Here is a 27904-nt window from a genome sequence, read left to right as displayed (position 1 = left end):
AGAGAGAATGCTTTTTCATACCTTTTGGAAAATTGCTGTTGTAGCAGTGCACCTGAAGTGCATACAGAGCACTCACTTGTAGATCAACATGGTCATGAAGAAACTTCTGCATTACTGGCTTGAAGGAAAGAAGCAGTTGTTTTTCCTGTTCTAACTGCTCTTTAGAAGGAGCAGATGAAGAATCTGGTTCATCATTAGGTGGGCTTACTTCACTTGAAATATACTGCAAGAAACTGGTAATAAAAATTGTACCTTTAAATTTTTCAAACAAACACTTATATTTGTCAGTCTGTTAAATACTCAGTTCTCTCCACCTGCACTCCCCAAAACATTTTTTCAATTGTGCGAAACTTGCCACGCTAAACCCAATGAACAACAAGGTCATATTTAACAAAGTATTCATAAATGACTAGACACGTTACACGTGGACCTCTCTCTGGCTGCAAAGAATCTGTTTCCTTAGACTATTAGAGCACAGAAGGACTGACACGTTCAGGATTTGTTCTCTAGCGTTACTTCCTTCAGTGGTAGTGTTTTAAACGAAGTCTTCAGACTCCTAATTGTGTAGCATCTTGCCTGTGTATCCTCATTCTGCAAGGGGGATACCAGCTATGTGCTTACTTCATAACTTATTTGTGAACAGTCTTAAACACGTCTGAACTACTAGCCAAACTAGGTTTGTTCTGAGTTAATCTTGTTTTCTCACCTGGTCATCAAAATATTCACAAATCCCTTATCTACATGAAGTTTGGGTGAAATGTTGTCTTTAATCCATTTATAGATGGCTTGAGGGGATGGATCCAACTTTATCTGCTTCAAAAGTTCTTTCTCCAGTTTTAGAAGTGGAAACAAGAAACTCAGTCCTTTCCCTTCTAAGATCTCCAGCATACGATCCTTATTCTGATCGATTTCTAAGACAAATGGAAAAAAATTCAACAATTTTACATCAAAATCATGGATCAAAACCAGCTTAGCTGAAAAGGAGGGTTTACTTACACTGTACAGCAACTGAAGTCCATCCAGGATGGGTGCTTCAGGTAAGAATGTACACATGCCTGTACAGACTTGAGAGATGTTCCCTATTAGTAATGCCTATGGACCTGCACTGTAGCCTCCTTATTTTGATACGAGAGCATACACTCCAGTTCCTTCTGAACCGCACATAGTAAGACTCCAAAGCAAAGAAGAAAGGAGGTAATGGCATAGGACTGAAACATCAATAGCATCAACAGCAACGGTATACAAAAGGTTAAACTACTGTAACTGGTGGATTCTCTGAAACTTCAAGTGTTTAAAATCATGTGAAGACTTTAGTAGACCCATAATGTCTCATTATGTTACTGAAGGAGCAGATGGACAAGGTTCTGTGCCCAGGATTGTGCAGATCAGATTAGAGGATCATGATGGGGTTCCTTGTGGCCTTCAAATCTATGGGTCCATATTAAAAGTAACCTCTTCTGGGTGGCTGGCCCCATGGACACCCCACACGAAAGTCTTAAGCAGTACTTTAAACATGGCACAAAGTGCATAGGAAAGGAAGCCTTGTAGAGCATCTCCAAAGGCAGTGTCTGCCCTGAAAACACAGAATATGGCATAATGCTATGGAAGCGTGTTAAGGGAATACAAGATAGCTGATATGCAATTGTCTCTGACGAGAATCTTTCTGAAGAAGGAAATGGAGTAAGATAAACCATTATAGAGTGATCAGAGTTGGTGGAGTAGGAGGGAAGAGGAATGGATTTCACCTCAGAAAGCAATTTGCAGGCACCCTGTATCTACTTCTGGTCTGTTCAGACCAGACTGAGCAACCTACTCCCTCAAATCTCTCCTTTGTCAAGAGTTCTGGGAAAGTCCTCTGAAGGCCTTACTTTGCTAATGACAGAAAACAAGTGCTCATTTTATAACTATGTAAGACTGGTCTCTGAATCATCCCAAGTGCCACTTGTTTGGGGAAGATGGCTGAACTGTCCTGATGTGCAACTCCATTGATACGTTGTTAGAAGTAATTAGTATTGCCCAGGGAAGGTGGGGGGAAGGAGACCCCCCCCCCCCAAATTATAAGTTCATAGGAAGTCTTTCCATTATTCTGGCTCAGCAACTGACAAAAAACCAGAAGTCTTACAAGGATAGATGTTGCAGTGAGCAAGTTGACCATAATGCCACAGGAAGAGGCTCTCAACTGCACGGCAAGTCCCAGGGTAAGTTAAAATCTTATACTGGAAGGATCAGGTTAAGGAAGCCCTTTAAAGAGTCTTGTTGCAGAGTATGCAAAAAAGACAAACCCCTATGAACGACAGCTGGAAAGTCGTGATGGCAAACTAAACAAACTGACAGAGCTGGGAATGAAGATAGTCAACTGCAGGGTTAAACACAAAGGGTAAGGAAGAATGACTGGAAAAGATACCAAATGTTGAGTACACCAGATCTGGAATACCTGTTTCAGATTGACTTCTTGCTATCTGCACACACAACTGGATTTCCAGAAGAACATTCCTGTACTATACCTGTTGCTCAGTTGTTCTTGGGCATAAGTTGGGTCAGTCATTAGGGGAAGAGACAGAGAAGCAGCCCAAATGGGCCAGGAACCATACACCTATGTGTTGTATATAATTTGATTATGAAAAGGATTGTGGTTCTCTCTTGTTTCAGTGTAAGCAAGCTTCATGGATCAGTGAAATTGGAGAGAAGACATTGAAGGAAACAAGAGGGACAAGGGTGCCAGAAGAACATCTTGCAGGAAGTTACAACTGGGAGTCTCATTACTTCCTGCTCAGAAAAGACAACGGCATTTTAAGAAGTTGTAAAGGCACGGAAAAAAGGCAAATCCTTCAAAACAGAAAAGGCACACGCCACATAAGTCAGCTCCAAACTTATGAGCTCTATGGCACAACTACCAAAAAAAAAAAAAAAAAAAAAAGGCACAGTAAATATTTTGATCACTTACCTGGCAACATCTTCTGCATGCTGACTTTACTTTGTTGGAAGAGTTCAGTTAGCCATTCACGATCTTGTAACTTAGCTAACTGCTGAAGGCAAAGCAAGAAGAGGGGGAAGTGGGTGCCACTCTCCAGTGGTTGAGCCAGCTCTGAAATGCTCACCAGTTCTGAAATAATGGCACGAGCTGCAAACTGTGCTAAATAGGATTTCACCAAAGGGATGTCCACCTCCAGTTTGGGACACTGGTCCAATACATTCAGGAATGCCTAAGACAGATTGGGGGGAATATTTAATAGTTGTAGTTGCCCAGACTGTTACTGACAAGGTGAAGAAAATCTTATAAATTTTAAGAACTGCAACCCACCAAGAGTCACCGTGAGTATGAACTACTCTTTCTACAGGATACTAACTACACTACAAATGAAAAATAACCATATTAACTAAAGTAGTGGTTAATTGTTAACCCAGTCACACAGCAAACCTCTCAGTGCAATACCTCCTCCCTTTATATATTAAGGTTGATAATTTAATAGCAGCTGGGAGCTAAGATGGTTACATAGGAACTAGAGTTACAACTTTCAAACTGGAGGCCTCAAATTGTAGGTGATGACCCTGCCACTCTATATGTTACAGGGAAAGCGTTCACAACAGTTTAGTCAGTTTCACTGTTTCCATTTGTGGATCTTGTTGCAGTGTTCACTTACTGTCATACCTAAAATATAGGCATGTAATTTTAAAGCTACAATTGGGACAGAGACTTGCAAGGTCAGCATTCAATTCGCTTTGTTTTTAAGCTGACTGCTCAAATGGGACAACCCCCCCACCCCCAAAAAAATAGAAGATTTAACTCAAAAATAAGTTCCAAGGCTACAACAGAATACCTGCATGAAGTTGTCACTGGTGGCTATTCCTTCTTGTTTGAGTAAACTGATCAAAGCACTCGCTTTCTCTTTATCTTCGTCTGATCGGTCTAGGGACTGAATAATGACTTTGCTCAACATCTCAGGCAGAAAGTGTTTTGGAGCCCTCATTTCTCTCACACCACTGATTGCCTCATTTGCATTTCCACTGTTCAGATACTCCGTCACAACAGCTTCCTGAAACAGAAATGAATGTCTGAGTGGTACCGATTTCTTGCAGTGGCTTTCAGTCCTGCATAGAACAAAGTACATTAACTTACAGTGAGTTTAAGCAATTCTTCCTTAGAAGGTGGTGGCTTTTTAGTGATCTTTGCAGGCTTCTCTTGAATAAGTGGTGGATTTGTTTTGAGACCAAGCTGAGGAGGCTTGAAAAGTGATAAAGTTAAGGTAGTTTCAAATGTTTTTAAATAAAAAACCACAACCAACTGAAACAAGAAATCCTGTATTCTTCTACTTTAATACTGAACTGCAATTTATCTAGGTGCATGTACCAGAACTATGTTGGTTATCAATTCTATATAAACATGCATGCAATTTAGAAAGTTTACAGTAGTCATTATCAAGTAAAGATACCTGTCCCAAAGGTGGTGTCTGAGTGCGTGGTGGTTGAGCACTGGGAGGAATCATAGTTATTTGGGGCTGAAGCTTTGGCACTTGGTTCTTATTCATTAAGAAAGACTGAGCAGGTCTCAGGCTAATCTGTAAAGTGACAAATATTAACTCAATTTGATGAAGTTCCCCGGCAAGTCACTAAATAAATCACAAAAGTGCCACTAAAAGTATTCATGACAAATTTATTTTTTTGTTAGAACTTGCATGAGATCATGATCAGTCTACACTGGTCTTCAATGGGATTATTCCAGAATTTACACTTGTGAAGCTATTCAAGATTAAGCCACATGTGTTCATAGGTATTGCAATACAACAGGATAAAGATTCAAAAGTTGAAGCAAGTTACATACTATTTGCTTTTGTATTCACAGTAACAAAACACAGTATTATTCAGTTCATCATTGCTTTGGTATTTTGATAACTGGAATCTAGGCACAGGATAAAATGGTTTGAAAACAGAGGCATAACTATAGACAAGTCAAGATTTAAAAAGGAAAAAAAAAAAAAAACAAAACGCAAACCTGACCTCTGAGTGACTCAACACATCAAAATGTGAAGTAAACTTTGCATTATGCACATTCAAGGTCAGGTTTTGGATTAGTGTAAATGTTATTTTATTATGGCCCATCCCTCCTAAAGTAGAGCTAAAACTTAAATAAAAATAAAAGATCAAATCAACACATTGTGATCAGATAAGACCTTTTATACATATACAAGAGATATTGGCCTTGCAGTGTGAAAGATTGCCCTCATATCTCAATCTTGCTCACAGGACGCTGGACACCCAAGGAAGGAGTTTAGAATGAAAGTGGAGAAGGAAAAAAAAGAGGAGATGATAAGAAGCAGAGTTCCAGCATTAGTCCTCATAATAACGCGTCTTGCTATAATCATTGGGCAATATATTAAGAATGCTGCAAGTAACAAACGTATATACCTCATCTGCATTAAGCTGTCCTTTCTTAGAAAACCGAGGTGGCATATCCTTCGACTGTCCTTGTTGCTGGGATACCAGTCCCTGATTCTGGTTATGGTAGAGCTGGCTTTGCCCCTATTTCAGAGAGAGAGAGGAAAAAAAACAAAAAAACAAAAAAACAAAAAAAAAAAAAAGGAGAAAGAGCGAGAGAGAAAGAAGTGCAGATGATGGAGGTTGAAAAAATAAAAAACAAAAAACAAAAAAAAAAAACCCAAAACCCCAAACTGGTAGTACCACCAAAAAGGAACTAAAAGATCAATAGAAAATTGCCAAGGAAGAGGAAAAATAGTAAGTATATTCTACTGCTAAAAGCAAGATAAAAAGTCGTCACATTACACACATCTGACTCAATGCCTTCCCTAGCAATAAGCAAAGAGGTCTACCTTGCATCAGTTTAGTTGTCTGGGGGGAGAAAAGGAGTGAGATGAGGAGAACCAGCACACATTATTTGCTTACCAGCTGTTAAAAAGTCTAACACAGAAAACCCATCATCCATCTGGAAGCCCAAGTCTGTCCTGAAGAGATTCGAAAACTAAGTTTTTGATAGACCCAAGTACTAACATAATATTCCCTCACCTGATTTTTCAAAAAAGATTTGCCTAGTTCTCCAAACTGGGATTGAGCAGGAGGCATGAGATGTCCCCCATGGCCATTGAAGAGCTGATTTGATCGATGACGTCCCATGGTGGGTGAAAATCTATCCTGAATAACCCCCGGACCAGTACCAATTCCGCTACCTGTGTACAAGAAAGCGAATGACAACTTAGGTGGCTCTGTACATGTCTGATCAGAGAGTACTACAGCTGTCATCACAGCAACTTTAGTTTACCTGGCATTTGTCCAAACATATCAGCAAGCCCTCCAAGTGGGTCCCTGTCAAGTTTCATCCTGGGTGGCATAAACGGTCCCTCCAGAAAGAAGTCACTTCTCATCCCTTGAGCCATAGGAGCAGGAATAAAGACTCCCAGATCCTTCAAAGACAGATTCAAAAATCTTAGTTCAAGTCCAGAAGACAATCTTAAGTATATGATTAGACTAGATTTTAGCCGAGTCCAGAAGAAGTTTGACCAACCCCTTCATGCAAACATGTCACAGATGACCAATAGTTCACCCCGCAATTTTGTATCAAATGTGCACACAGGTACTTACTTTTACTGCATCTTGACGGATTTGATTTATAGTCTTTGGTCCATTGTCAAGAAAAGCTTTGCGAGGAACCCAGTTGTGTTCTCTCAACTCCACAGTATCCTGGGGCCAGAAAAAGAAAAAGGCTCACATAATAATGGCAAAAAAACCTTCACAGGAAAAATCTGTTGAAGTGACTGTCATGTTACCTGCAGCAGGAAACGAATCCTTGCTGGCAAGTCCTTACTTAACATCAAGGAGCGCATACGGGCAAAGTACTGATCCATTAAGGACTGAGAAGAGAAGGAGAAAGTTTAGTTTAGTTGCTAGAGTTAGTTTCCCCTTTGTCCTCTTTCCCAGTATCATGAGGACAAAAACTGGCATTTAAAATGTCCAAAATTATCTCAAAAATGGAGAAATAGGCTGTTTACACCTTACACCCCACCACCCCTTTCAGGAAGTATCTGGCCTGGACTGCAGTTGAATCCATGGACACTTTTGCCCATGTCACTGAGGCAAAGGTCAAGTATATCAGCTTGATAATCATTCTGACAGTCACCCAGCTACTGAATGTTCCTATTAAGGCAACTCAACCCTAAGAACAGAGGAATGTAGATGAACACAAACAAAGAATTTTAGACAACCCAAATCTAGTTTACTCCAACCAGTTCTAAGATATTATAGTAACACTCATTCCAAAAACATTAATTCAAAGTGGTTAACACCTGTACACCTGGATCAAAAAGATATCTTTTAATACTTCACTTTGAAATACATACCTTGGCTTTTGCATGGTCTAGTCTAGGTCCCACTGTCCTCATTATCTGACAGAGGCACTCCAAATCCTCCCCCATATCCTTGAGTTGGACTCTCTTCTTCTTTTCCAAAAGCTTAAAAAAAACACATTAAAAAGGGATTATTTCTATTAAAATAAGAAAAAGTTGTAGACCATTAGCAGTTAATTCAAAAAACCACCACACAAAACACAGAATGCTCTCCTCTCTACAGAAACTTATCCTGCAACAAAAAGAAAAAGCCTGCATGAAATATACTACTTCTTTGAGACTTTTCATACTAAAACTATGAATAAAGCTATGCAACTACACTGGAAAGCTGCCCCCTTTAGTTTTAAAAGGAGTATTTTGTACTATCAATTTCCCTATTTGCACCCACCCTACATACACTGAGGGCAGTATTGCACTTGAATGTTACAGTAAAGGACTGTTTTACTGAGTTGATACAGACCAAATTTAAGAAAAACAGTCATACTTACTGTTTTGATGCACTTATGAAGGATAGATTCATGAATAAGATCAAGTTTGCCAAGTTCTCCAATGAATTTGATGTTCCCCAGCATCTTGATCTTAGCAATGGCTCTCTGTTCCTCCTCCTCTGGAAGGAGGGGACCATCATGCTTATCATAGACTAGACACAAAAGAAGTCTGTCAACAATACTGTACAAGTAAACATAAAAATGTAATGTTTAGATTTAAACAACTAGTTTTAAAGCTTACTATCAACATTTCTGGTGCGGTTTTCAAATTCATCCTGAAGTTTAGAAATTAAGAGGCGTCTGAATGTCTACAAACAAAATATCATCAGATTTAAGATTAGCGTTATTCGTAGAAGCAAAAGTTTAATTAGAGAGAGGTGTAAGGCACTCACTGTGCTTTGCTTCTGTCCTGGATGACTCTCTGCTGACGGGCCATCAAAGTTGGGTGCATCTTCTGCCAGTCGCAGACATAGTTGAGCATACAGGGAGCTATACTTTGGCTCTTCAAGGGCTTTGTCTACAATCTTAAAAAAAACAACAAAAAAAAAAACCACCACAACCCACAATTCGAACAAACTCACAACATCTCCAATAGAACATTAACTGTAGACATTTGGGGACAAAGTAATCATACAGTAAACACCCAAAATACATGGCTTCAAGGTGGGGGAGCCTGGCAGGTAGACACCGCTGCCGCTGGGGGAAGCAACACCTGACCAGACCTGGTGGGCTGGTTGCTTTCCCAGCTCCTGAAAGCCTAGGGTTTCACTGTACAGTTATGCGAGTCAGTGAGTCTGAGGTGACCACTGATCTACATCTACTCCTGGCATTTCGTGACCTTAAAGAAGTCTCGTGTCCGTGCAGCCTTCGGGGGAAAAAAAAACTGTTAAAAATACCCTTCTCACCCTCCAGAGAATCTACTACAGACATGGCAAATATGCTACAGGATTTAAGACGATCCAGACAATACTCAACTGCACTCATCCCTCGCTATATGAGCACAATTGGTTCTCAACTTTCTGCTCGTAGGTGAAAACTCATAGAGGTACACTAAATTACCATTAAAATACACATAAAAATCTCTGGTTTCTAATGCTCCAAACTCAGGGAAGGAGTGGCAGCATGTGGTGGTGCTGCTGCTTTGGAAAGGTAAGTGAACCTTGCTGGGGTGTGGGGGTTCCAGAGGGTTAAAGACTGAGGCAGTTTGGGGCCATGAATGGGAAGGAGGCTTAAAACCTGGTGGCAGCCCTGGTGGAGGGGGGTGGCGGCTTGTTCCTCCAAGCTGCAGTGCCTGGGGTGGGGGGGGGGGGGGTGGGGGGGCAGGCCAGGTGGGGCTGCGTGTCTCCCCCGCCCCCGGGACAGGGACCCTAAGGTGGCTCATATAATCAGGGGAAGTTCACTAGCTTAGTGAACAATAAGTATGTGTCCCTCGTTTCTGAGTACTTACGACTACTTGCTAAAATGAGGGATGAGCGTACTCATACATCTTTCATGACGATGAGTATATCTGGACCTGATTCAGCACCCGAAGGGGACAGATTGGGATGTGTGGGAACCAAATTAGGTCTCAAAATCCCTGCCAGCCTTACCTTATGTTTTTAAGTTTACCCAGCCATGTTTATTTATTTAGAGTGCCTCGCTGGGTGCTACAGTACAAATTTTTTTTTTGGCGGGTGGGGGGATGGAGACGAGAAGACCACCACCACAAGTAACAATGTTTTCAGACCACCACACTTGGCAGCGCAAGTGCAGAGTCCCATAGTCACCCAAAGAAATTTAATTGTTTGTAGCTATTAAAAAAAAAGAAGTCTTGATTTCTACAGTAGTATACAAGATTGTGTGTATGTTTTCAATATATACACACAAGAGTCAACCTGTTACTTAACCTGCTGCTACTCTAGTTGCAATCCCTAGTATAATGAAGCTGTCTTTTGGGCAAGTTTTCTTTGATTATTTTGCATACAGCATGGCTAAAGGCAAAAGAGATTTTCATTTCAGTATAGTCAGTCTTCCTTGATAATACATTTGTATGTTCATAAGATAAACTTGACTTACCAGCAGTATGATCCCTTTTAGAATGAGCTTAGACTCGACACCCACATTGAGGAGCTCAAGGCATAGCTTGTCAAACTTTTCAGGAGTAAGTTTATTTAATATGCTAGAAAAACAAAAAAAAAAACTAACCAGTTGTTTGTGAAGTGTTCACATTGTTCATACAGTTTAATGTAAATAAATTGGAGGTTAAGATTTGAGTTGGCCTGATCTAACCGGAAGAAAAGGGCAATTTACTTGCACGTCAGCTATAGGAGACTTTTTACAGCACACAAGAAACACACTCCGTAGCAAAAAGGATAGCACCTTTATTGCCCATCGCAAGTTCTCTTATATGATTCAAGATAAATAAGTCATTTTCTACTGCTTGTGCTCCACCAATCCCTTACACAAGGCAGCTACTCAGGAGTATCTAGTCAGTTTTTAAGTTTATGCACACGCATTCTTCTCTCCTCAACCTCGCTTCTATCCCTTTACTTGGGGCCATTTATTTCAACTGCAACCATAAGACATCAGTTTTGAAATTTTCATTTGTAAACCTCTAAAAAGTTTAAGTGTGGACCTCTTGGGAAGCGTTTTCTGTAATCTGGACCCACTGGGGATCTGCAGACTAATACCAGTAATTTCAAAGTGCTGATACATGTTAATATCAAGAGGGAAGAGAAATTTCTCTTTACTCCACTTTGCCAACTGATACTAACTTTAAAGGGAGACCAACTTACCCTCTTACTTTCCTGAAGATTGCATCATGTCGTTCTTTGTCATTTGCGGAGTCGTCATCTCGTCTAGTGCTTCGTGAAGGAATCCATTTCTGAGCGTTTTGCCCTGGGGTTTTCCCCAGGAACTCGCTGAATTGATTAAAAAAAAGTAAGGAACTCAGCTAAGAAAACATCATTTTCCTTTATAATCAAGCTGCTTGTTGCAACATTCCCTCAGATGTAACTGTTTGTAAAATAGGTGCTCCTATAATCTGAAAGGCAATACAGAGACCACAGATTTCTTCAACAGGACTGAAAGTTTTCTAGCATCCCAAGCAACTTTATGCCATGCCCCGAGGCTTCACCTATTTCAGTGAAATAAAAACTACTAGTTACATTAACGTTAACAAAATTAGACTGATCTGTTATAGAAAATAAATAGTCTTCTCTAGCATACTAAGCCAAAAGAAGATTCCATTATCGATTAGGAAACGATGGGACAGGATGATAACCCCACCCCACAGAGTGGATATATATAAAAAAAGTTTAAATCAATTATTTAGCCCTTCAATAGTAAACTTCTCATTTAGCACCAGTTACAATTAAACCTCATCTCAAACCTGCTACACCCACATTTACACTCAAAAACTGAATTAATGATTCTTGTCTGTCCTCAAAAGTTATGGGTTTCAATTTCAATCGTGGCCAGAGACTAACACATGCAAAGACAAACAAGCTGGACAGGACTGTTTTATAGTGGTGGACCTCAGCCAAGCACAGCAAAATTAGTTAAGACATTCTAAAGCCAAAGACAATATATAAGAAAAGACAGAAGCAATACAGCAAGAACAGTGGAATGGACTGGAAGAACCTATTCAGCACACACTGAGCTTATTGTATTCTCATACATTTTTGCCCCAGAAAAAGCATCATGGCAGGGGATTGTGAAAAAAAGATCCCATATAGGGCTGTTTTGAAGCAATTCATTCCTGTGTAAAAATGTGTCAAATGGTCAAATTTAAGCATTTCAAGATGATGTAGGTCCAAAGTAAGAAAAACTGCTTATAGGGAAAAAAAAAATCATGTAAATAAGTGTGTGTCTAAAGAATGTAAACAACTGTGCAATGTATTCTTCAAAACTCTCTCTCTAGGCTTTTTAATGTGGGATTTAACATGTATATTCCTAAGCCGTTTTCTATGTTACATGTTGCGGGGGGGGGGGGGGGGGGGGGGGGGGGGGGAGGAGGAGAATCTGGCTTAGCTAACCCTTCTGATTTGTTTAATCAGATTTAGAACCTCACAAAAACACAAAACTCTAGAAAGCTGCAGTAAGAGAAATCTAGAATTGCCAGTTGCCACTGTCATTTTACTTCACATAACATGCCTCTTAAGGACTGCCACCACCTACCTATACAGGAGACTTCCACAATTGCAAATATTTAACATTATGTACATTTAAGATCGTTTAATAAAAGTACTATTGTGTTCACATAATTTAGTTCTTACCATTCCTAATGTACACTTACTGCATCTGCTATTTAATGCACACAGTAGATACTATGTATTGTTTTTCCTCGATTAATGAAAGTCAAGTTATCTAAACAAATTCCAAAAAGTATACCCCTTTAGATGTTGTAAAATGCAGTACGGAGTTGTAAGCTAAAGTTTTAATCATCAGATTTGCACCACTGTTTGAAGAAATATGTGCAGCAGAATCAGTGGGAAACTGGATATAAAAAAAAAAAAAAAAAATCAATACACTCACATAAAAAAAAAACAACTGACAACACCCATGAGATGGTGTCTTGGAAAAGTCTACAGGTTTGGGATCAGTAATTGTTAAGTCAGTGTGCACACTAATTTATGGGTGTATGCTTTTACCACAACACTAACATAACATACCTGTTGCTGGCAGTCTTGGGATAGTGCTGAGCTGCACCCCTACTACCTCCTCCGCCTGAAGAAGCACTGTTGCGGAGAAGAAAATGCAAGGCTTTTCAAAAATAGTCCAGCCAGTTTAGAGCTAGCTTCAGAATTTTTGTATGGGTTGTTACATTTTTTATATATATATAGTCAAACTACACAAACAGAAACCTAAACTGATACAATTATGTGAATTTTAACATATAAAACTAGGTTAGAATTCTCATAGTATATCCTTACATACTGAGAGAGATATTTTACTTTTGAGTATGTTTTAACAAGTCAGCTGGGGAAAAAGAACTACCTGAAACGAGAAGCACCCCCTTCTGCAATCGCACTCTCCACTTTGGCGGCTTGACAATGAAGAGTCTTCAAAAGAATAATAAATTGACAGGGTTGGGGGAAAAAGACCTAGAACAACAAACCAAGAATTCATTAGTTAGTTGCTTACACTCTTTAATAGTTCCTTCACTTATGTGAAACACTTGATGACATCCACATCAGCAACCTAATGCTACGTAGGGACAAAAATAAGATTTAAATTCTTGTCTGAGAGATTTTCTTCTTACAGCTTAATTTTAAAAAAAAATACACTACACTAGGATGTTGCATTTGCCTCAGAGTTTCTGTCCAGTTTTAAAATGAAGATTTTTACTACTGTGAAGTTTGGGAGTAACAGCTATGCAATAGAAGCAAATATAGGCTTACTGAAGATTGCAACACCACCTAAATCAATTAAATTACAGACCAGCTTTAAATCCCATTTGCTTCATTCTTAGGATCCAAAGACAGTCTGATACTGCCTGCCAACAGGGGTGGCCCTTAAAAAAAACGCAGAGCCCTGCTCATTCATCACGTAGGTGGCTTGATCTGAAAAGCCCGAGCATCTCAAACAGGGAGGTTTTCTCCCCTCCCATAACCTGTTCCAGTAACTCCGCCATTTTAAGCAATTAATGGAGCAAATAAAGGAGGCTGGAGCTAATTTGGCAGACTTCGGGCCGGAGGAGGACAACATAAAACGTGTTTCCTTCCGAGATACTCCCCCACCCTCGCACGCAGGTTTGGCAAGTTAAGGGCCACCTCCTAATCTTCGGAGAGACTTTCCGCTTGAGCGGCGCGCCTTCCAATCCTGCCTGGCAGCTCCACTTCTCCCCAGCAGGCGAGGGAAGGCACCGAGAGGCAGCTGCAGCGAACAAAAGGGCTGCGGCAAGCGCAAGCGGCGGCGCACGCAGCCCCTCCCGCCTCAGCCATCAGCAGGCCCGGACGGCTCTTTGTTTTCGGCGACGGGAGCAGATGCCCCGAGTTCGCCTACGGCAAGGCGATCCCGTCCCTCGCCAGGGCGGCTCCCGCTGCAGGAAAACCAACCCGCTGCCCCTTTCGGAGGGGAACCCGCAAACGAGATTGCCACGTGTGACGGGCGTCCCAAGGAGCGGGCCCGTCAGTCACGGTCCGCAAGACACGTCGCCGCCGTGGGCAGGTGGAGGTCTCGTTGGTCCGCCGCCGCCGCAAACCAGGACCTCTCGCCCTCGCGGGGCGGCGCGTCCCCTCGGCCCTAGAGCCATCAGCGCGCGCCTCCCTGCCAAGGGCATGGCCGGTAACCGGCTCCCTCCGCCGCTCCTCGCCCCTTTTCATCCTGGGGCCCGGCAGCGAGTGCCCCACTTCGCCCACCGGCCGCGGACAAGCCGGTCCCAGCGGCCCAAGCCGCCATTTTGCGATGAAGACGAAAAGAAGATGGCGGCCATTTTCGCGGCGGCCATTTTAGACAACAGAACTCTCCCCCCAGCGTTGTCCGCCGGTACCGGCTTCCTCACCTTCCCTGAGGCCTCGTCAGCTTCCCCGGGTCCCGGCGGCTACCAAGGGCGGGGGAAGAGGCGAGAGAGGGAGGGGGAAAGAGGGAGCCGGGGACCGGGGTAGGGAGGGGGGAAGCGTGCGACACAGGACGAGCCTCCGAGTCACCCAAGCAGCAGTCGCCAAAAGCTTCCTTCTACCACCTCCATAGAGAACCGAGTCGCTGCCGCTTCTAACGCGTATTGAGCCAGCCCCACTAACTTTATTATCCAGCGCGCAACCTACCCCGCCTCAGTGCACCCTCAGCCAATCGCCGCCAGAGACTCCGCCCATCCTGCCAATCACAGCAGAGGAAGGGGGCGGTCATAGAGAGAAGATGGGAGGAGGCGGGAGGAAAGCTTGGTTGAAGAGCAGCACCTCCGCAGTGCAGCATCGGTATGCGCGAAGGTATTTACGCCGACTTGCTTGCGTATCTAACTGCATGAAAGGGGGGCAATTGCGCAAGTGGCGCAGCGTCTGAATGGGGCTGCTTGCTTCTCTCCCCGTGTTGTTTGTTCTTAGGTTCACCGCCAGGCAGTCTCGGGTGCAGGAGGGCGAAGGAGCAGTTAGCAGTTCCCAGGGAATTACATCGGGCTGACCTGCCCCCGCCGAACAAAGAAAGGGAAGATGTGACCTTCTCCTTGACCAGGTTCAAAACACCGTTGCAGACCCCGCAGACTGTTGCCCGGCAATACACAGTTACACACCGTGGCCTGAGCCTGTAAATAGCTGCAGGGGGATCGTTGCCACGGGGACGGAGGAGGTTGCAGGGGGCTGGCGACCTTGGTCCCAGCTGATGGGCTCAGTCGGTGGAGCTGTTCAGTCCGTCGCATGGCACCAGGCAGGTGACCGGAGGTTGATGAGAGTTCCTGAGGCTGGTTCTGACTTGCCTGGTTTGTGCTGTGCGTGATAATCGTTTTGAACATGGTTGTAACTATGGTAGCACAGTTGGATGAACTGCTGTGGCCCAGTACATTTGCACATTTCACAAAAGAGCTAGCAGGCACATGAAAGATTTTCCTTCGATAAAAATCCCGGTTCTATTTATATCTTAAATAAAACGTTTTGGCCCATTATTTTTAGAGTGCAGTCTTGTCAACAGTAACCTTCGTTATGTGTCCTGATTTGGTTTGCACATAGGGTTGCCAGACATCCCCCAATGCATGGGATAGTCTCGAATTCTTCCTACAAGTCCTGCATTTAGGCAGAAATGTCCCACTGGACATTTTTGCGTAAATGGGAGACACGTGACTTGTCATCTGAGGTTGCCAGCTGGGGTCTGGGCTCGACCCTCCACCCGCAGGTGGCGGGAGGAACCGAACCTCCACTGCTGTGAGGTGGCAGGGGGACCCTGACCCCTCCACAGCCACAGTTCCCATGGCTGGGGCTGCTGGCTGGGCTTTGCACCCCAGCCACTTCCCAGCAGCACAGCAATCCAATTTTTGAACATTCTATCTATGCCCTTGACTATTCTGTTTTTCACCCCCTATTCCAAGCATCAGGTGCCTCCCTGACACTCTGCTAATTTCTAACCTGTCCTATCCTTCCGTTGATTGGCTTCTTCTAGTTTCAAAAAGCCATAACTGAATTTCTTTTGAAACTGTTCGGTGTTCCCAGCTGGCCTGGGTGGGTGTATTTCAAAGTGGCATGACTGTAGCTAGAGGCCGTCTGATTTCCTTAATAGGGTTGGAATTTAGGGAAAAAATAAAGTTTGTTATTCCATGAGGTGCAGAACAAAATCTTCCCCACAAACATTTTGTCATGTAGTCATAGAATCATAGAACAATAGAGATGGAAGAGACCTAAAAAGCCATTGAGTCCAGCCCTCTGCTCTAAGCAGGACCAAACCCATCAGATCAGCCCTGCCAGGGCTTTGTCAAGGCGAGACTTAAACACCTCCAGGGATGGAGACTCCACTACTTCCCTGGGTAGACCATTCCAGTGCTTTACCACCCTCCTACTGAAAAAGTTTTTCCTAATGTTCAACCTGGACCTTTCCAACCACAACTTGAGACCATTGTTCCGTGTTCTGCCATCCGTGACCACTGTGAACAGCTTCTCTCCAACCTCTTTGCAGGCTCCCTTCAGTAAGCTGAAGGCTGTTATCAAGTCCCCCCCCTTAGTCTTCTCTTCTGCAGACGAAACAGTCCCAATTCCCTCAACCTTTCTTCATAAGTCATATGCTCCAGCCCCCTAATTATTTTGGTCACCCTCCGCTGGACCCTCTCCAGTGTATCCACATCCTTCGTATAAATGGGGGCCCAGAACTGGACACAGTACTCCAGATGCAGCCTCACCAAAGCATATAAAGAGGAATAATCACTTTTCTGGATCTACTGGCAACGCTCCTCTTGATGCAACCTCATGTGCCATTAGCTTTCTTGGCTACAACAGCACACTGTTGACTCATGTCCACGTTCTTGTCCGCTACGACTCCCAGATCCTTTTCTGGAAAACTACTACTGAGCCAGTCAGACCCCAGCCTGTAACAATGCTTGGGATTCTTTTGGCCCACATGCAGGAGTTGCCCTTATTGAACCTCATCACATTTCTTGCAGCCCAGTCTTCCAATTTGTTTAAGTCAGTCTGGACCCTGTCCTTACCCTCCACCATATCTACCTCTCCCCCTAGCTAAGTCGAGGCCTTAGAGCAGGGGTAGCCGTGGCCAGTCCCCAGCCATCTCAAACTACATGTGGCTCTTTGCCCAGTGAAATGCAGCTCCTGTTCAGAGCTGCTCTGGGCATGTCTGAGTGCTTGTTGGAGGAGACGCGCGTGGTTGTAGACAGCAGCAGCGGCGGCAGTGGTGGTGGCAGCTCAGTGAGACCCAGCAGCCTCCTGGTGGCATTGGGTTAGTGGGGAGTGCCTGTCTCTGTGGGAGTGAGAGGACATTGGGTTAAAGCAGGGAAGCTAGGGTACCTGGCTCTGGGGGAGGGAGCAGAATTGAGGTTAGAGCAGTGGTGTCTGGGTCTGGGGAAATGAAGGGGATTGGGTGAGTGGAGGTGCCTGTCTCTGGGGGAGGAGGAGGAGGAGGAGGAGGGCATTGGGTTAGAGCAGAGAGGCTGGCTTTGGGGGAGGCCCACAGAGGGGGATTGGTGTTAGAGTGGGGGTGTCTAGCTCTGGGGGAGGGTATTGGGTTAAAGCAGGGAAACTGACTCTGGGGAAGGGGAGGAGGATTGGGGTTAGCGTGGGGATGTCTGGTTCTGGGGGAGGGGTAATGATGGGGAGGCTGTCGGTGCCTGTTTCTGGGGGCAAGGAAGGGGATTGGGTTAGAGCAAGGAGCTGGGAGTGCCTCTCTCTGCGGGAGGGGAAGAGGATTTGGTTAGAGTGAGGGTGGCTGGTGGGGTGCATGGCTCTGGAGGAGATGGGGCATTGTCTCTCATAAGTATTCTGGAAATCTGGCAACCCTATTTGCAGACATCTTGGATACACTAATAGACTGCATTTGAGCCTTGGGAACCTCCAAAGGGAGTTGTCAGATTACAAGTTTTTGTTATTCAACTTACAGAGTGCAGTTTATGATATTTCTGATCTCTCAAACTGTTGAATGCATTGAGTGTGTGTCTCACATTTCCTGCATACATCCTCGGCTATCCGGGGCCAATAGAACCAATTGTGGATAATGTCAAGGGTTCTTTCCGTACCCAAATGCCCAAAATCATCATGCAGGGCCCTCATGGCCAGGGCTCTGTACTCTGTTGGTAATATCAGTTGTGTTCATTGATTTTTTGCAATGGATCTGCTGTAACCCAGTGCAGCACGCCTTGTATCAGTCTCAGTTTGTTCCACTCCCTCAATAGCAGTGTACCTCCAGGAGTGAAGGGAACAATGGTTACAGAGTTTTGCCTCTCTCTTTTTGCAAGTAGGGTATCATGGATGTCAGCATCTTGCAATTGGGTTTTTTGCCTGACTTTCAGCTGCCACCACTGACAGGAGCGGGGAACCTGCTCCTGTCAGGGCAGCAGTCATCTGACTCTCGGCTGTCCCCCGTGACAGGAGCATTTTCCCCACTTCTGTCAGGGGTGGCAGTCGCATTGCATGTATCTCGGCGGTGTCCTGTAGTTCACTGGTCAGTCACAGTATGGCTGTTTAGGGTGTGGTAGTCAGTACACATCTGCATTTTTCCATTCTTTTTACAGACCACCACAATGGGCGAGGCGTATGGGTTGCAGGATTCTGTAATGATGCCATTCCCAGCTAGCTCTTGAAGATGCTGTCACACACCTTCCATCTTGGATAAGGCGATCTTCCTAGATCGCTCCTGGAAAGATCAAGAGTTGTGCAGTCTGATGTTGTGCTCAACTCCTTTTGCACATCTTCCATCTCCATCATGCAGTGAAAATACCTTTGATTTCTCACAAAGCTTCTCTCTTAGGCAAATCTTCCAGTCCTCAGACAATGACGAGTCTCCAAAGTCAAATCTCGCCAGATCTATCGTTGGGATCTGAGTGTCACACTGAGGCATTACCACTGATTGAGGCTCAAAGAGGTCTGCTTTCTTTTGCCCTTGCTTCACAAAAACATCATGAGTTGTTTCATTAGCAGTCAGTGTAGTCACCTTTTCCTAGACTTCAGCAGGTAAGACTATGTCTCCGCTGGGGACCATCATTCTTTCAAGAAGTCCTCCTTCAACTTGCTGTTCTACTATGGATAAAGCTCCTCTACTGCCTTTTAGTCAGGTACTCTGTGCAAACACTTCTCTCTCTGTCCTTGCAGGTGCTACTAAAGAAGTTGTGCCCATGTACCTCTGAGCACCCATTGGTAGTTCAGGCAACTCCTGTTTAGCATCCTCAATTTTCTTGTAGACTTCGGCACAAAATGTATGAATCATCAGGGCACTCAAGTATTGGTCCTCGGCCTGTTGTCTGCAGTAGTCCACCAGTACCTTGAAGAGGTTGAAGCTGGTACCCGTTCTTACAGACACATCAGAGATCCCCTTCGAGTCAGGGCATATTAAGGCAGCTGCATCCACCTCCTCTCTTACCCATATCATCTCTTCTGGGAAGTCTAGATGTACTATGATGTATTCCGCATGGGGGAATGTATGCTGAGTCTGCACAGACCAAAGTAGGTCAGTGGTTGAATAGACAAGTGCCTAAGCATTTGTTGATAAAATGGATTATAATAGTCGCTTGACATTCTGCATCAAGCACGGCTCTACATTCAATTTCTTGTATCTTCATGGTGATCTCTGCTCGTGGCCCTGCCAGTCCTTGTAGGATTGCAGTGGTTGCATCTCTTCTAGGGGAACCTTCAATTCCTGAGGGCTTAGGTGGCTCCTTTCCCAGACCCTGTGGCTGTTTCCCAACTTCGCAGGTGATCCTTGGCTTTTGGTAGAGCAGTGTTGGATTTTCTTTATTCCGACACCTTGCAGCAGTGTGCCCATCCTGGCCACATTTGTAGAAGAAGAAGGGTGATCCTTTCCCTTGCTGAACAGTGGAGGGAGTGGTTCTGAACCTGGTCTTTTGGATCAGCACGGCTAGCTGTTCTTCAAGTCCTGGTGTCTGCGCTTGACATACAGTGCCCTGCAGTACAGCGACTCGCGCCATCAGGTCTTGTATTTGCTGGGCCAGTTCCTCTCAGCTGTTCACCATCAGCACCTTCAGTGGTCAGGAGAGGGCTGTACTGTTGGGTTTGGCCAACTGAACATCTCAGACCTCACTAGCAGCCTGTCTCTCTTCCTCTTCTCGGATCTCTTTTATCAGCTGAGAGTAGCTGGGCGGAGTTGCCGGTTGTTCTCTTAACTGAAGGTAGAATAGAATTAGGTGTTGATACTGAGCTCTCCTCACAGTTTGTGCCTGTAGAAGCCTGGGCTACGACAGTGCTCCCCCCTCCCCCCCGGTGGGGCGGCACGGGCTACCACAGCTTGCCCACGGTCCTAGCGGAACCCGGGCTCAGTCTCCTTTAAGGAACTGGCTGGCGGTCGGCCCCAGCTGGGGAGGCTGCCTCTGGCCCGGGCGGGGCGGCACTGGGGGCTCGCCCTTTCCTTAGGGCAAGGTAGCAGTCAGCCCGCAAGTAGTTCGGATGGCCCCAGCCCTTGTGGCAGGGCGTGGCAACAGGTAAGTCTGCAGTTGGGGGAAGCCCAGCCCTTAGTTCAGGGTGGGGCAGCAGTTACACAGAGTTTGGGAGAAAAGCCCAGCCCTCAGTTCAGGCCGGGGCAGCAGTTACACAGAGTCGGCTCTCCCCTACATGGGGTTGGCTTTAGCACGGCGAGGGTTTACCCCGCCAGGGAGGGGGTAGGGGGTCGCAGTCAGCCTGGTCGGCAGGTCCCAGTGGGTAGGTCCCCTCGAAGTCGTCTGCCTTCGGGGGCTCCGACCAGTCCGACATCTCCACGTCATTGGGATAGTCTGGCGGCGGCAGCACGGTGGGTCCAAGGTAATCGGGGGCCTCTGACCTGCAGGGGTCTGGCCAAACTCCAGAGTCGGCCACTTCCGGAGCCTCTGGGTGGCTAGTCCCAGGCCGTCAGTTTGGGCCTGGCGGACCCTCCGGGGAGGTGGGCCTCCACTGGCGTGAGGGCCCTGGTAGATCCGGGGAGTCTGGGTAGGTCCCCTGGGGCATCCGTATCTGTAGCTGCCCAGGCTGTTCTGGGCAGCTGGGGGGTAGCTCTCGTCGACTGGCTGAGCGGCGGTGGACTCCCTGCCCCTGGCCCCCAGGAGCCCGAGCAGGAGCTTCCTCCCAGCACGGCAGCCCACCAGTTAATGGGCCCCGAACCCCACCCCCTGCACTTCTGGCTTTAGGCCCCGCCCTCTGAGGGGCGGGGCACCAGTGTTCCGGCTCAGGGCCTGCCCACCAGGGCCTCTGAGCAGCCTCCTCCACCTCTGAGTCTGGGGAACGCCACAGCGGCTCACTACAGTTCCACTCTAGTTTAATCCATTTGCTCTGCTGTTATTGCTCCCCTCATGATGACCCTCTGTAGTAGTTTCTCCAACATCTGAACATAAACTGACATCTCACCCTTCTGTTGTCAGGTATTAAGGAACTTATTGAGGAGCCTCCTCTGGATCTTCTGTCTTCCCAAGGGCATGACTGAGGGCTGCTAGACAGTCTTTCACACTAATCCCCTGACTATCCAGTTTCAAAGTGGAAATGACATTCAGTGCAGGACTCCAAAAGCTCTCTATCAGTCATCTTCTCTTTTCAACTTCAGGTACTGTCCATTCCAGTAGCATTTCGGTGGTATATTCCAACAAGAGTTGAAACCCTTCTTCCCCTGGTATTGGGACTACACCCTTAGAGAATAAACATAGCTTACGGTATGAACTGGACTCAGGCTGAGGTTGCATAACCTTTTCCAGTGTTTATATTAAAGGTATGGCCCATTCATCAGCAGAGGCTGCAGGGGCAGATGGTTCAAAACCCAGGAAGTTTGACACATCTGCGATAGTCTTTCCTTCCTTCCAAGAAGGATGTTATTTTCTCTTCAAACCCAGCATTTGAGTCAGGGCTCACTGCAGGAGCCCTGGCAACCACAATTTTCCATGTGCTACTGGAAGTTTTTATCTCAATTGGAACCTGCAAGGAGTCCACAGCCACTGCCTGTTCACATGGCAAAAACGTTGTCCTCTTCTCAGAGTCTCTGCACCCATACATGCGACACTTTGTTAGTGAGTCAGTGGCTTTCGTTAGAGTGACCTCAATTAAATTCTCCTCAATGGCCTTGGCTATCCCTAATACTAATAGACAATTCCTAGGGTCAATACTCAGCTCCTCGCACTAGTCTTCGAGCATGCCAACAGCCGTTATGCAAATTCTGACTTCTGTGCTAACAAGACTGTTCTCCCTAATGGTCTAAACAGATGTTATTGCGAGGGGTACTACCCAGTAACAGTATCCCAGATGAGCCCCCACTTATGTAACCCTTCTGTTAATGGTAGATGACCACCAGAAGGGCCGGGTTCTGTTCTTAGGGGATTCCGTCAACTATGCAACCTAACCGGTTTGAGCCCCTACTAACCCTACCTGCTGGGTGCTTATAAGGGCAGTTCTTCCCCTCTTGCAAGCACAGAGTCCAAGGTAGAAACAGCTTGTTTTATAACAGTAGCTGAACATAAATTTACACAGCGATACATGCAGTATTGCAAAACAAAGGAAAGGAGAACCTCATTAAGTGAGGCACTGTCCATGGAATCTGCTGAGCCGAGTCCCTTGCTTAGAGCACACCCCCATTTATAGGGTATATTTCTCACAGCATGGTCTGATCCATATGAACCCAGAGTTCACAGGTACCTCAGCATGGAGTTGCTTGCCCCACAAGGACAAGATCTCCTTCTGGCTGCTTGTCCACTGTGCTCAGCCAGCTGCCCCTGCTGGCTGTCCTTGCTAGCCGCTTGTCTGCTGTGCTCCACCAGCCGCCCTTGCTGGCTGCTTGTCCAGTGTGCTCCACCTGCTGCCCTGCCAGTCACCCGTCCTCTGCATTTTGGGTTTGGCACTAGGTAAAATCCTGTGATTTCAGTTCTCTGTGGCTTCAGCTGTAGTAATTTCAGCTCTCGGTGGCTTCAGCTCTGGGCTTTGTCACAGACTCTCAGTATCCACTAGGGAGAGTTCTCACAAAATAACTACAGACCCCAACACTATTCTGTGTTTTAGTTCTGTCTTTGAATGTGGTTGCAGGGAGCAGGGGATGTAGTCAAACCACACTCACAGCTGTATGGTCAAAAGGCTCCCCACTTGCTGGTTCAATCAGTATTCCTAGCCTTTCTATTCCCAACCCCTTTCTACTTCACAGGGCTCTGCTGAGGGGAGCCCTGTGGGATCCACATTTTACACAGCGATGATAACCACCTTGTACCCCCACAATAATTTCAAGCATTGGTGTTATTCCACAGTTCCTCCCTTGGTTGATAGCTTAATTTGTGACTTTACAAGAAGTTTTTTACAGTAGGTGAAATATGACTACTTTTTCCTGATACCCGGCAGCCTTTGCAAACAAGCAACTATTTACATCTACATACACCCCATTTACATTTACATATACACATCCAAACATCTCTTCCTATTTGCATCTCTAAATAACACATTCCCCAAATTCCTTCAGCAGGATTGAGGTCCTGCCATATTCCTTACATCTATATGCAGCCTGAGCTTTAAGGGACCACACTCTAACCACATAAAATAAACCCCAGAGCTGTGACTATATTAAAAGTTGTGAAAAGTGGTAAACTATGCTTAGCAATAGTGTTACTCTTTTGACATTAGTCTCAGCAAACTGGAAAGTGGTAGCAGAGTTTTAGGACATGGGCTTTGTAGGTCAGCATAGGTAGAGTACACTTCAGTACTCCATCTAGTGGTTACACAGATAAACTTGTTATAGAAAAGTGGTAGTTAAAGATCATAAAGGGTAACAGAGAGTTAGCCGTGTTTGTCAGTACTCCAACAAAACAAAGTAGCAGAAATGTAGCACTTTAAAGAATAACAAAATGATTTATTCGGTGATGAGCTTTCATGGGGCAGACCCACTGATCTGAAGAAGTGGGTCTGTCCTATGAAAGCTCATCACTGAATAAATCATTTTGTTAGTCTTTAAAGTGCTACATTTCTGCTGCTTTATCATAAAGGGTAATCTCTTCCAGAAATAACAGCTCAACTTCAAGGCCTGGTTCTCACAGGGCAACTCTATCTGAACAAAGACAAAGCAGAGAACAAACTCTTCATGTACCACTGCCTCTATCCCAAACTTTGTGTAACCCCAAACGCAACAACAACATGCATAATCCCAAAGCTGAATGTTTGCTTGCACACTAGAAGAACTTGAAAGACTGTAAGAGCACCACTTCATGATATGTACTATAGCAGCATTATCACTTCCTGATGCTTGGCCTGCGTTACAGAGTTAGGTTGACATAAAGCAGCTTGCATCAGCCTTAATTATTTCAGTGTGTACACTAGAATGCTACTTCTGTCAAAATAAGTGGCCTATTACCTTGACATAACTCCAACTCTATGAAAGGCACAGTGCTTATATTGGTTTACCTAGGGCAGCAAAGTGTAGTGTCCAAGCAGAGGCTGTGTTGTTTGTTTTAGCTGTTGGCTGACATTTGTGTCAGTTTCATGGCTCCAGATGTGAGGAACAGGCTGCTGCTCTTGAACAAGAAGCAGCCATGAAGCTGACAACAACCTAAATTGCACTGTTGTTTGTTTCTTTGCTGAGAAATTGAGCCCCTGCAGGGCTCACAGCTGGGGCTGTCCCCCTGAGATGAATAGGGAGCACCAGCTGTGAGTGCCCACCTTTGGCATTATGTGTCATTTAAGCCAGTCCTGTGAAGGGCAGGAGGGCCCACTCATCTGGTTGAAGATAGTGTGAGTAGAGTGTCTCATGTCAGCAAGTTCATACAACATTGCTCAATATCTGAGAATTGTATAGCCTAGTCATGAGTGTTGTCTCCAGCACATAAGTTACTTGAAATAATTTCTATGTTGTTCCACTTTGCTTCAGGCAATCAGCAATATATTAATCTATAGTTACCAGTTTTATTACTGTCTTTTGTTGTCACATGTCCTGCTTCCTTTGTCATAAGCTAGACTTCTCCAAACTACCCTACCCTCACCCCATTAAAATATCTCTTCTTTCTCATAATGTCAGTTCTCCTGAACGCCAGCTACTCAGTGTCTGAAAGAGTACCAGGCCAGGACTGATTTAGCTATACCTCTTTGTATCAGTTACCTCTCTGTAGGTATGGAATAAGTCGCCTCTTTCACAAGCAGTAGTAATTATCCATAGCAGGGTTTCCCAAACTTTATATAGTTGGGACCTGGTTTTTTTCAGTACCTTTTTTGCAGCCCAAAAATATACATATATAAAAAAAGATTGAAAATACATTTTCACTGTTTATTATTTATTCACAATAATAATAGTACATAATATAAATCTTGATATAAATACTTAAGTGCCTAACTTATTGATATTAGCTTAATTACAATTTAACCAGTAGAAGTTTAACAGTTGTAATGTTTATTTATAATTTAATGAGTTGAATATAAGTCATTTATTGTGTGCGCACTTTATAGCTTTTAAATAACTAAAAAGAGAACTAATGGAAAAGATTATGTTGTTTTGCATCACATAGCAACTTTATGTCAGGTGCAAAAGAAGAAGGTTTAATCCTTAAATCTGGTTCAACATTCAATCTATTTCTATAATTATTTTTGAAGAAATCCAAAGACAAGAAACTAGTTTCACACATATGTCATGATGAAAGGCATTAAGAATTTGACTGCTTTCTCAGATAAATATGAATATTCATTTCTACAACTCAACCAAAAATCAGAGTTTATCAGTTCTCTTTTGAGGAAGAGTCACAAGAAAGTTCAATTAATGAATCCACTTCTGATGCATTCAGTTGTAATATTTCTTCATTTTTGGGGTCGACAGTAAATGGGTTCTTAATCCACATTTTACTGGTGTCAATTGTAGGAAAATATTCATTAATGCTTGATGTTAGCCCCAAGAGATGTTCTTTGATTGCTGTAGAAATTGCATCTGAGATACTAATTTTGGCATATTTTTCTTGTAATTCAAAGTACAAAAAGATTTAATGTCTCTGTTGTTAACTTGTTGTGCCCATCAACAAAGTTTTTTAATTGGTGCGTAAACTTTTTCATGAACTTTGAAAACATTCGTTTTTATGCCTTGTAAATTCAGACTTAACTCATTTAAAAGACAAAATATGTCACATAAGTAAGCCATCATTGTTAACCAATCAAATTTATGAAACTTCTCTTTAAATTTAAATATAATGTCTTTTGTTGGTGGAGGGTGTCACTCCAAGAACAATAAAACTTCATCCTTAGCTTCAAAGAGTTGTTTTAAAATGTTTCCTTTTGATAGCTACTGAAACTCACAGTTTAATAAGAGATGCTCATTTTCACTTCCTAATTCTTTGCACAAAGCAATAAAGGTTCTGGAATTCAAAGGACGAGATTTTATATAATTAATAAACTTCACACATTCTTGAAGAGTGAAACTCAAAAGTGATGGCATAGTTTTCACAGCTGGTGCCTCTCTGTGAATACTACAATGCATCCATGCACAGTCTGGCACCACAGCTTGAATCCGTGGGACAAGCCCAGTGTGAGACCCTGCCATTGCTCAAGCCCTGTCACTGCTCAGTCCAACGTGTTTTTTCCAGTCAATATCACTTTGAATAATGAAATTATTGATTAGCTTAAAAATGTCATCAGCTATTGTTCTTGTTGGAATTGGTTTACAAAAAAAGAGATGTTCTTGAATGGAGCTTCCATAATCATAAATAACAAAACATATCAAATTGGCAGCATCCGGTATATCACTGCTTTCATCCACTTGTAATGCAAAAAACTGACTGTTCAGTATTCGACGTAGGAGAGTTTCCTCAATATTTTTTGCCATATCTTTAATTCTGTGTTTCACTGTATGTTTGGATAAAGACGGCAAACCCAACTGATTATGTTTTTTGTCCATCCATAAATATGGAATGAAATAATATGCAATGCAGGAAGTATTAACTTTTTGCTGACAGTAGGTGGATAACCTGTCTTGGCTATTAGTTTTGAAACTTCATATGAAGCCAACACGCAGTTTTCATTTGAAGAACACATATAGGCTACGTCTACACGTGAAGCCTACATCGAAATAGGCTATTTCGATGAGTAACGTCTACACGTCCTCCAGGGCTGGCAACGTCGATGTTCAACTTCGACGTTGCGCGGCACCACATCGAAATAGGCGCTGCGAGGGAATGTCTACATGCCAAAGTAGCACACATTGAAATAGGGGTGCCAGGCACAGCTGCAGACAGGGTCACAGGGCGGACTCACCAGCAAGCTGCTCCCTTAAAGGGCCCCTCCCAGACACAGTTGCACTAAACAACGCAAAATACACAGAGCTGACAACTGGTTGCAGACCCTGTGTCTGCAGCATGGATCCCCAGCTGCCGCAGCAGCAGCCAGAAGCCCTGGGCTAAGGGCTGCTGCCCACGGTGACCATAGAGCCCCGCAGGGGCTCGAGAGAGAGCGTCTCTCAACCCCTCAGCTGATGGTCGCCATGGCGGACCCCGCTATTTCGAAGTTGCGGGACGCGCAACGACTACACGGTCCCTACTTCGACGTTGAACGTCGAAGTAGGGCGCTGTTCCTATCCTCTCATGGGGTTAGCGACTTCGACGTCTCGCCGCCTAACGTCGAAGTTAACTTCGAAATAGCGCCCGGCGTGTGTAGCCGTGACGGGCGCTATTTCGAAGTTAGTGCCGCTACTTCGAAGTAGCGTGCACATGTAGACACGGCTATAAAGTGCACTTTTCATGCCTTTTTTAGTAGAAGATAATTCATTTTTCTTATTTATGAAAAGAATCTATGGACTTACTTGCATATTCCGGATGTTTGCATTCCAAATGGTGTCTCACTGATGGTTTCATGCACTCATTGGGTAGTTCTGCTTGACAGATTATATGTAATGGCAGGTAATTGTCACTACCAACACTTATGAAACCAAATTTCAAATACCTGCTGGAGTACTTGCAGGTCCCAGACGTTTTTATTTTCTTATTCTCACTTGTATGAGGCTGCACATCATTCAAATGTTTGCTAGTTGTAT

The 27904-nt window shown here is 44.4% G+C and overlaps 1 protein-coding gene and 1 non-coding gene across 2 annotated transcripts in view; both read right to left on the bottom strand.

Annotated features, from left to right (window-relative positions):
- Window positions 1-27904, bottom strand: part of EIF4G2 (eukaryotic translation initiation factor 4 gamma 2) — a 169617-nt gene that overhangs the window by 1875 nt on the left and 139838 nt on the right. The window contains exons 3-24 of the mRNA XM_074998531.1: window positions 20559-20731; window positions 14767-14879; window positions 14325-14363; window positions 12818-12924; window positions 12493-12558; window positions 10615-10740; window positions 9896-9998; window positions 8233-8364; window positions 8082-8148; window positions 7841-7992; window positions 7347-7457; window positions 6777-6860; window positions 6592-6690; window positions 6272-6413; window positions 6019-6179; window positions 5404-5517; window positions 4431-4556; window positions 4118-4222; window positions 3819-4034; window positions 2945-3203; window positions 707-911; window positions 22-233 (exon numbers count right to left, since the gene is read on the bottom strand). Coding sequence (XP_074854632.1) covers window positions 22-233; window positions 707-911; window positions 2945-3203; window positions 3819-4034; window positions 4118-4222; window positions 4431-4556; window positions 5404-5517; window positions 6019-6179; window positions 6272-6413; window positions 6592-6690; window positions 6777-6860; window positions 7347-7457; window positions 7841-7992; window positions 8082-8148; window positions 8233-8364; window positions 9896-9998; window positions 10615-10740; window positions 12493-12558; window positions 12818-12924; window positions 14325-14363; window positions 14767-14879; window positions 20559-20731 — 2912 coding nt within the window. The remainder of the gene's footprint in view (window positions 1-21; window positions 234-706; window positions 912-2944; window positions 3204-3818; window positions 4035-4117; window positions 4223-4430; window positions 4557-5403; window positions 5518-6018; window positions 6180-6271; window positions 6414-6591; window positions 6691-6776; window positions 6861-7346; window positions 7458-7840; window positions 7993-8081; window positions 8149-8232; window positions 8365-9895; window positions 9999-10614; window positions 10741-12492; window positions 12559-12817; window positions 12925-14324; window positions 14364-14766; window positions 14880-20558; window positions 20732-27904) is intronic.
- Window positions 5213-5367, bottom strand: LOC142015522 (small nucleolar RNA SNORD97). Its single transcript, XR_012646177.1, has one exon. It is a non-coding gene; the product is annotated as a small nucleolar RNA SNORD97 (small nucleolar RNA).

This window comes from Carettochelys insculpta, chromosome 6, assembly GCF_033958435.1.
Source record: "Carettochelys insculpta isolate YL-2023 chromosome 6, ASM3395843v1, whole genome shotgun sequence".
Lineage (NCBI taxonomy): Eukaryota > Metazoa > Chordata > Testudines > Carettochelyidae > Carettochelys > Carettochelys insculpta.
This window is presented reverse-complemented; position numbering and strand designations above follow the sequence as displayed.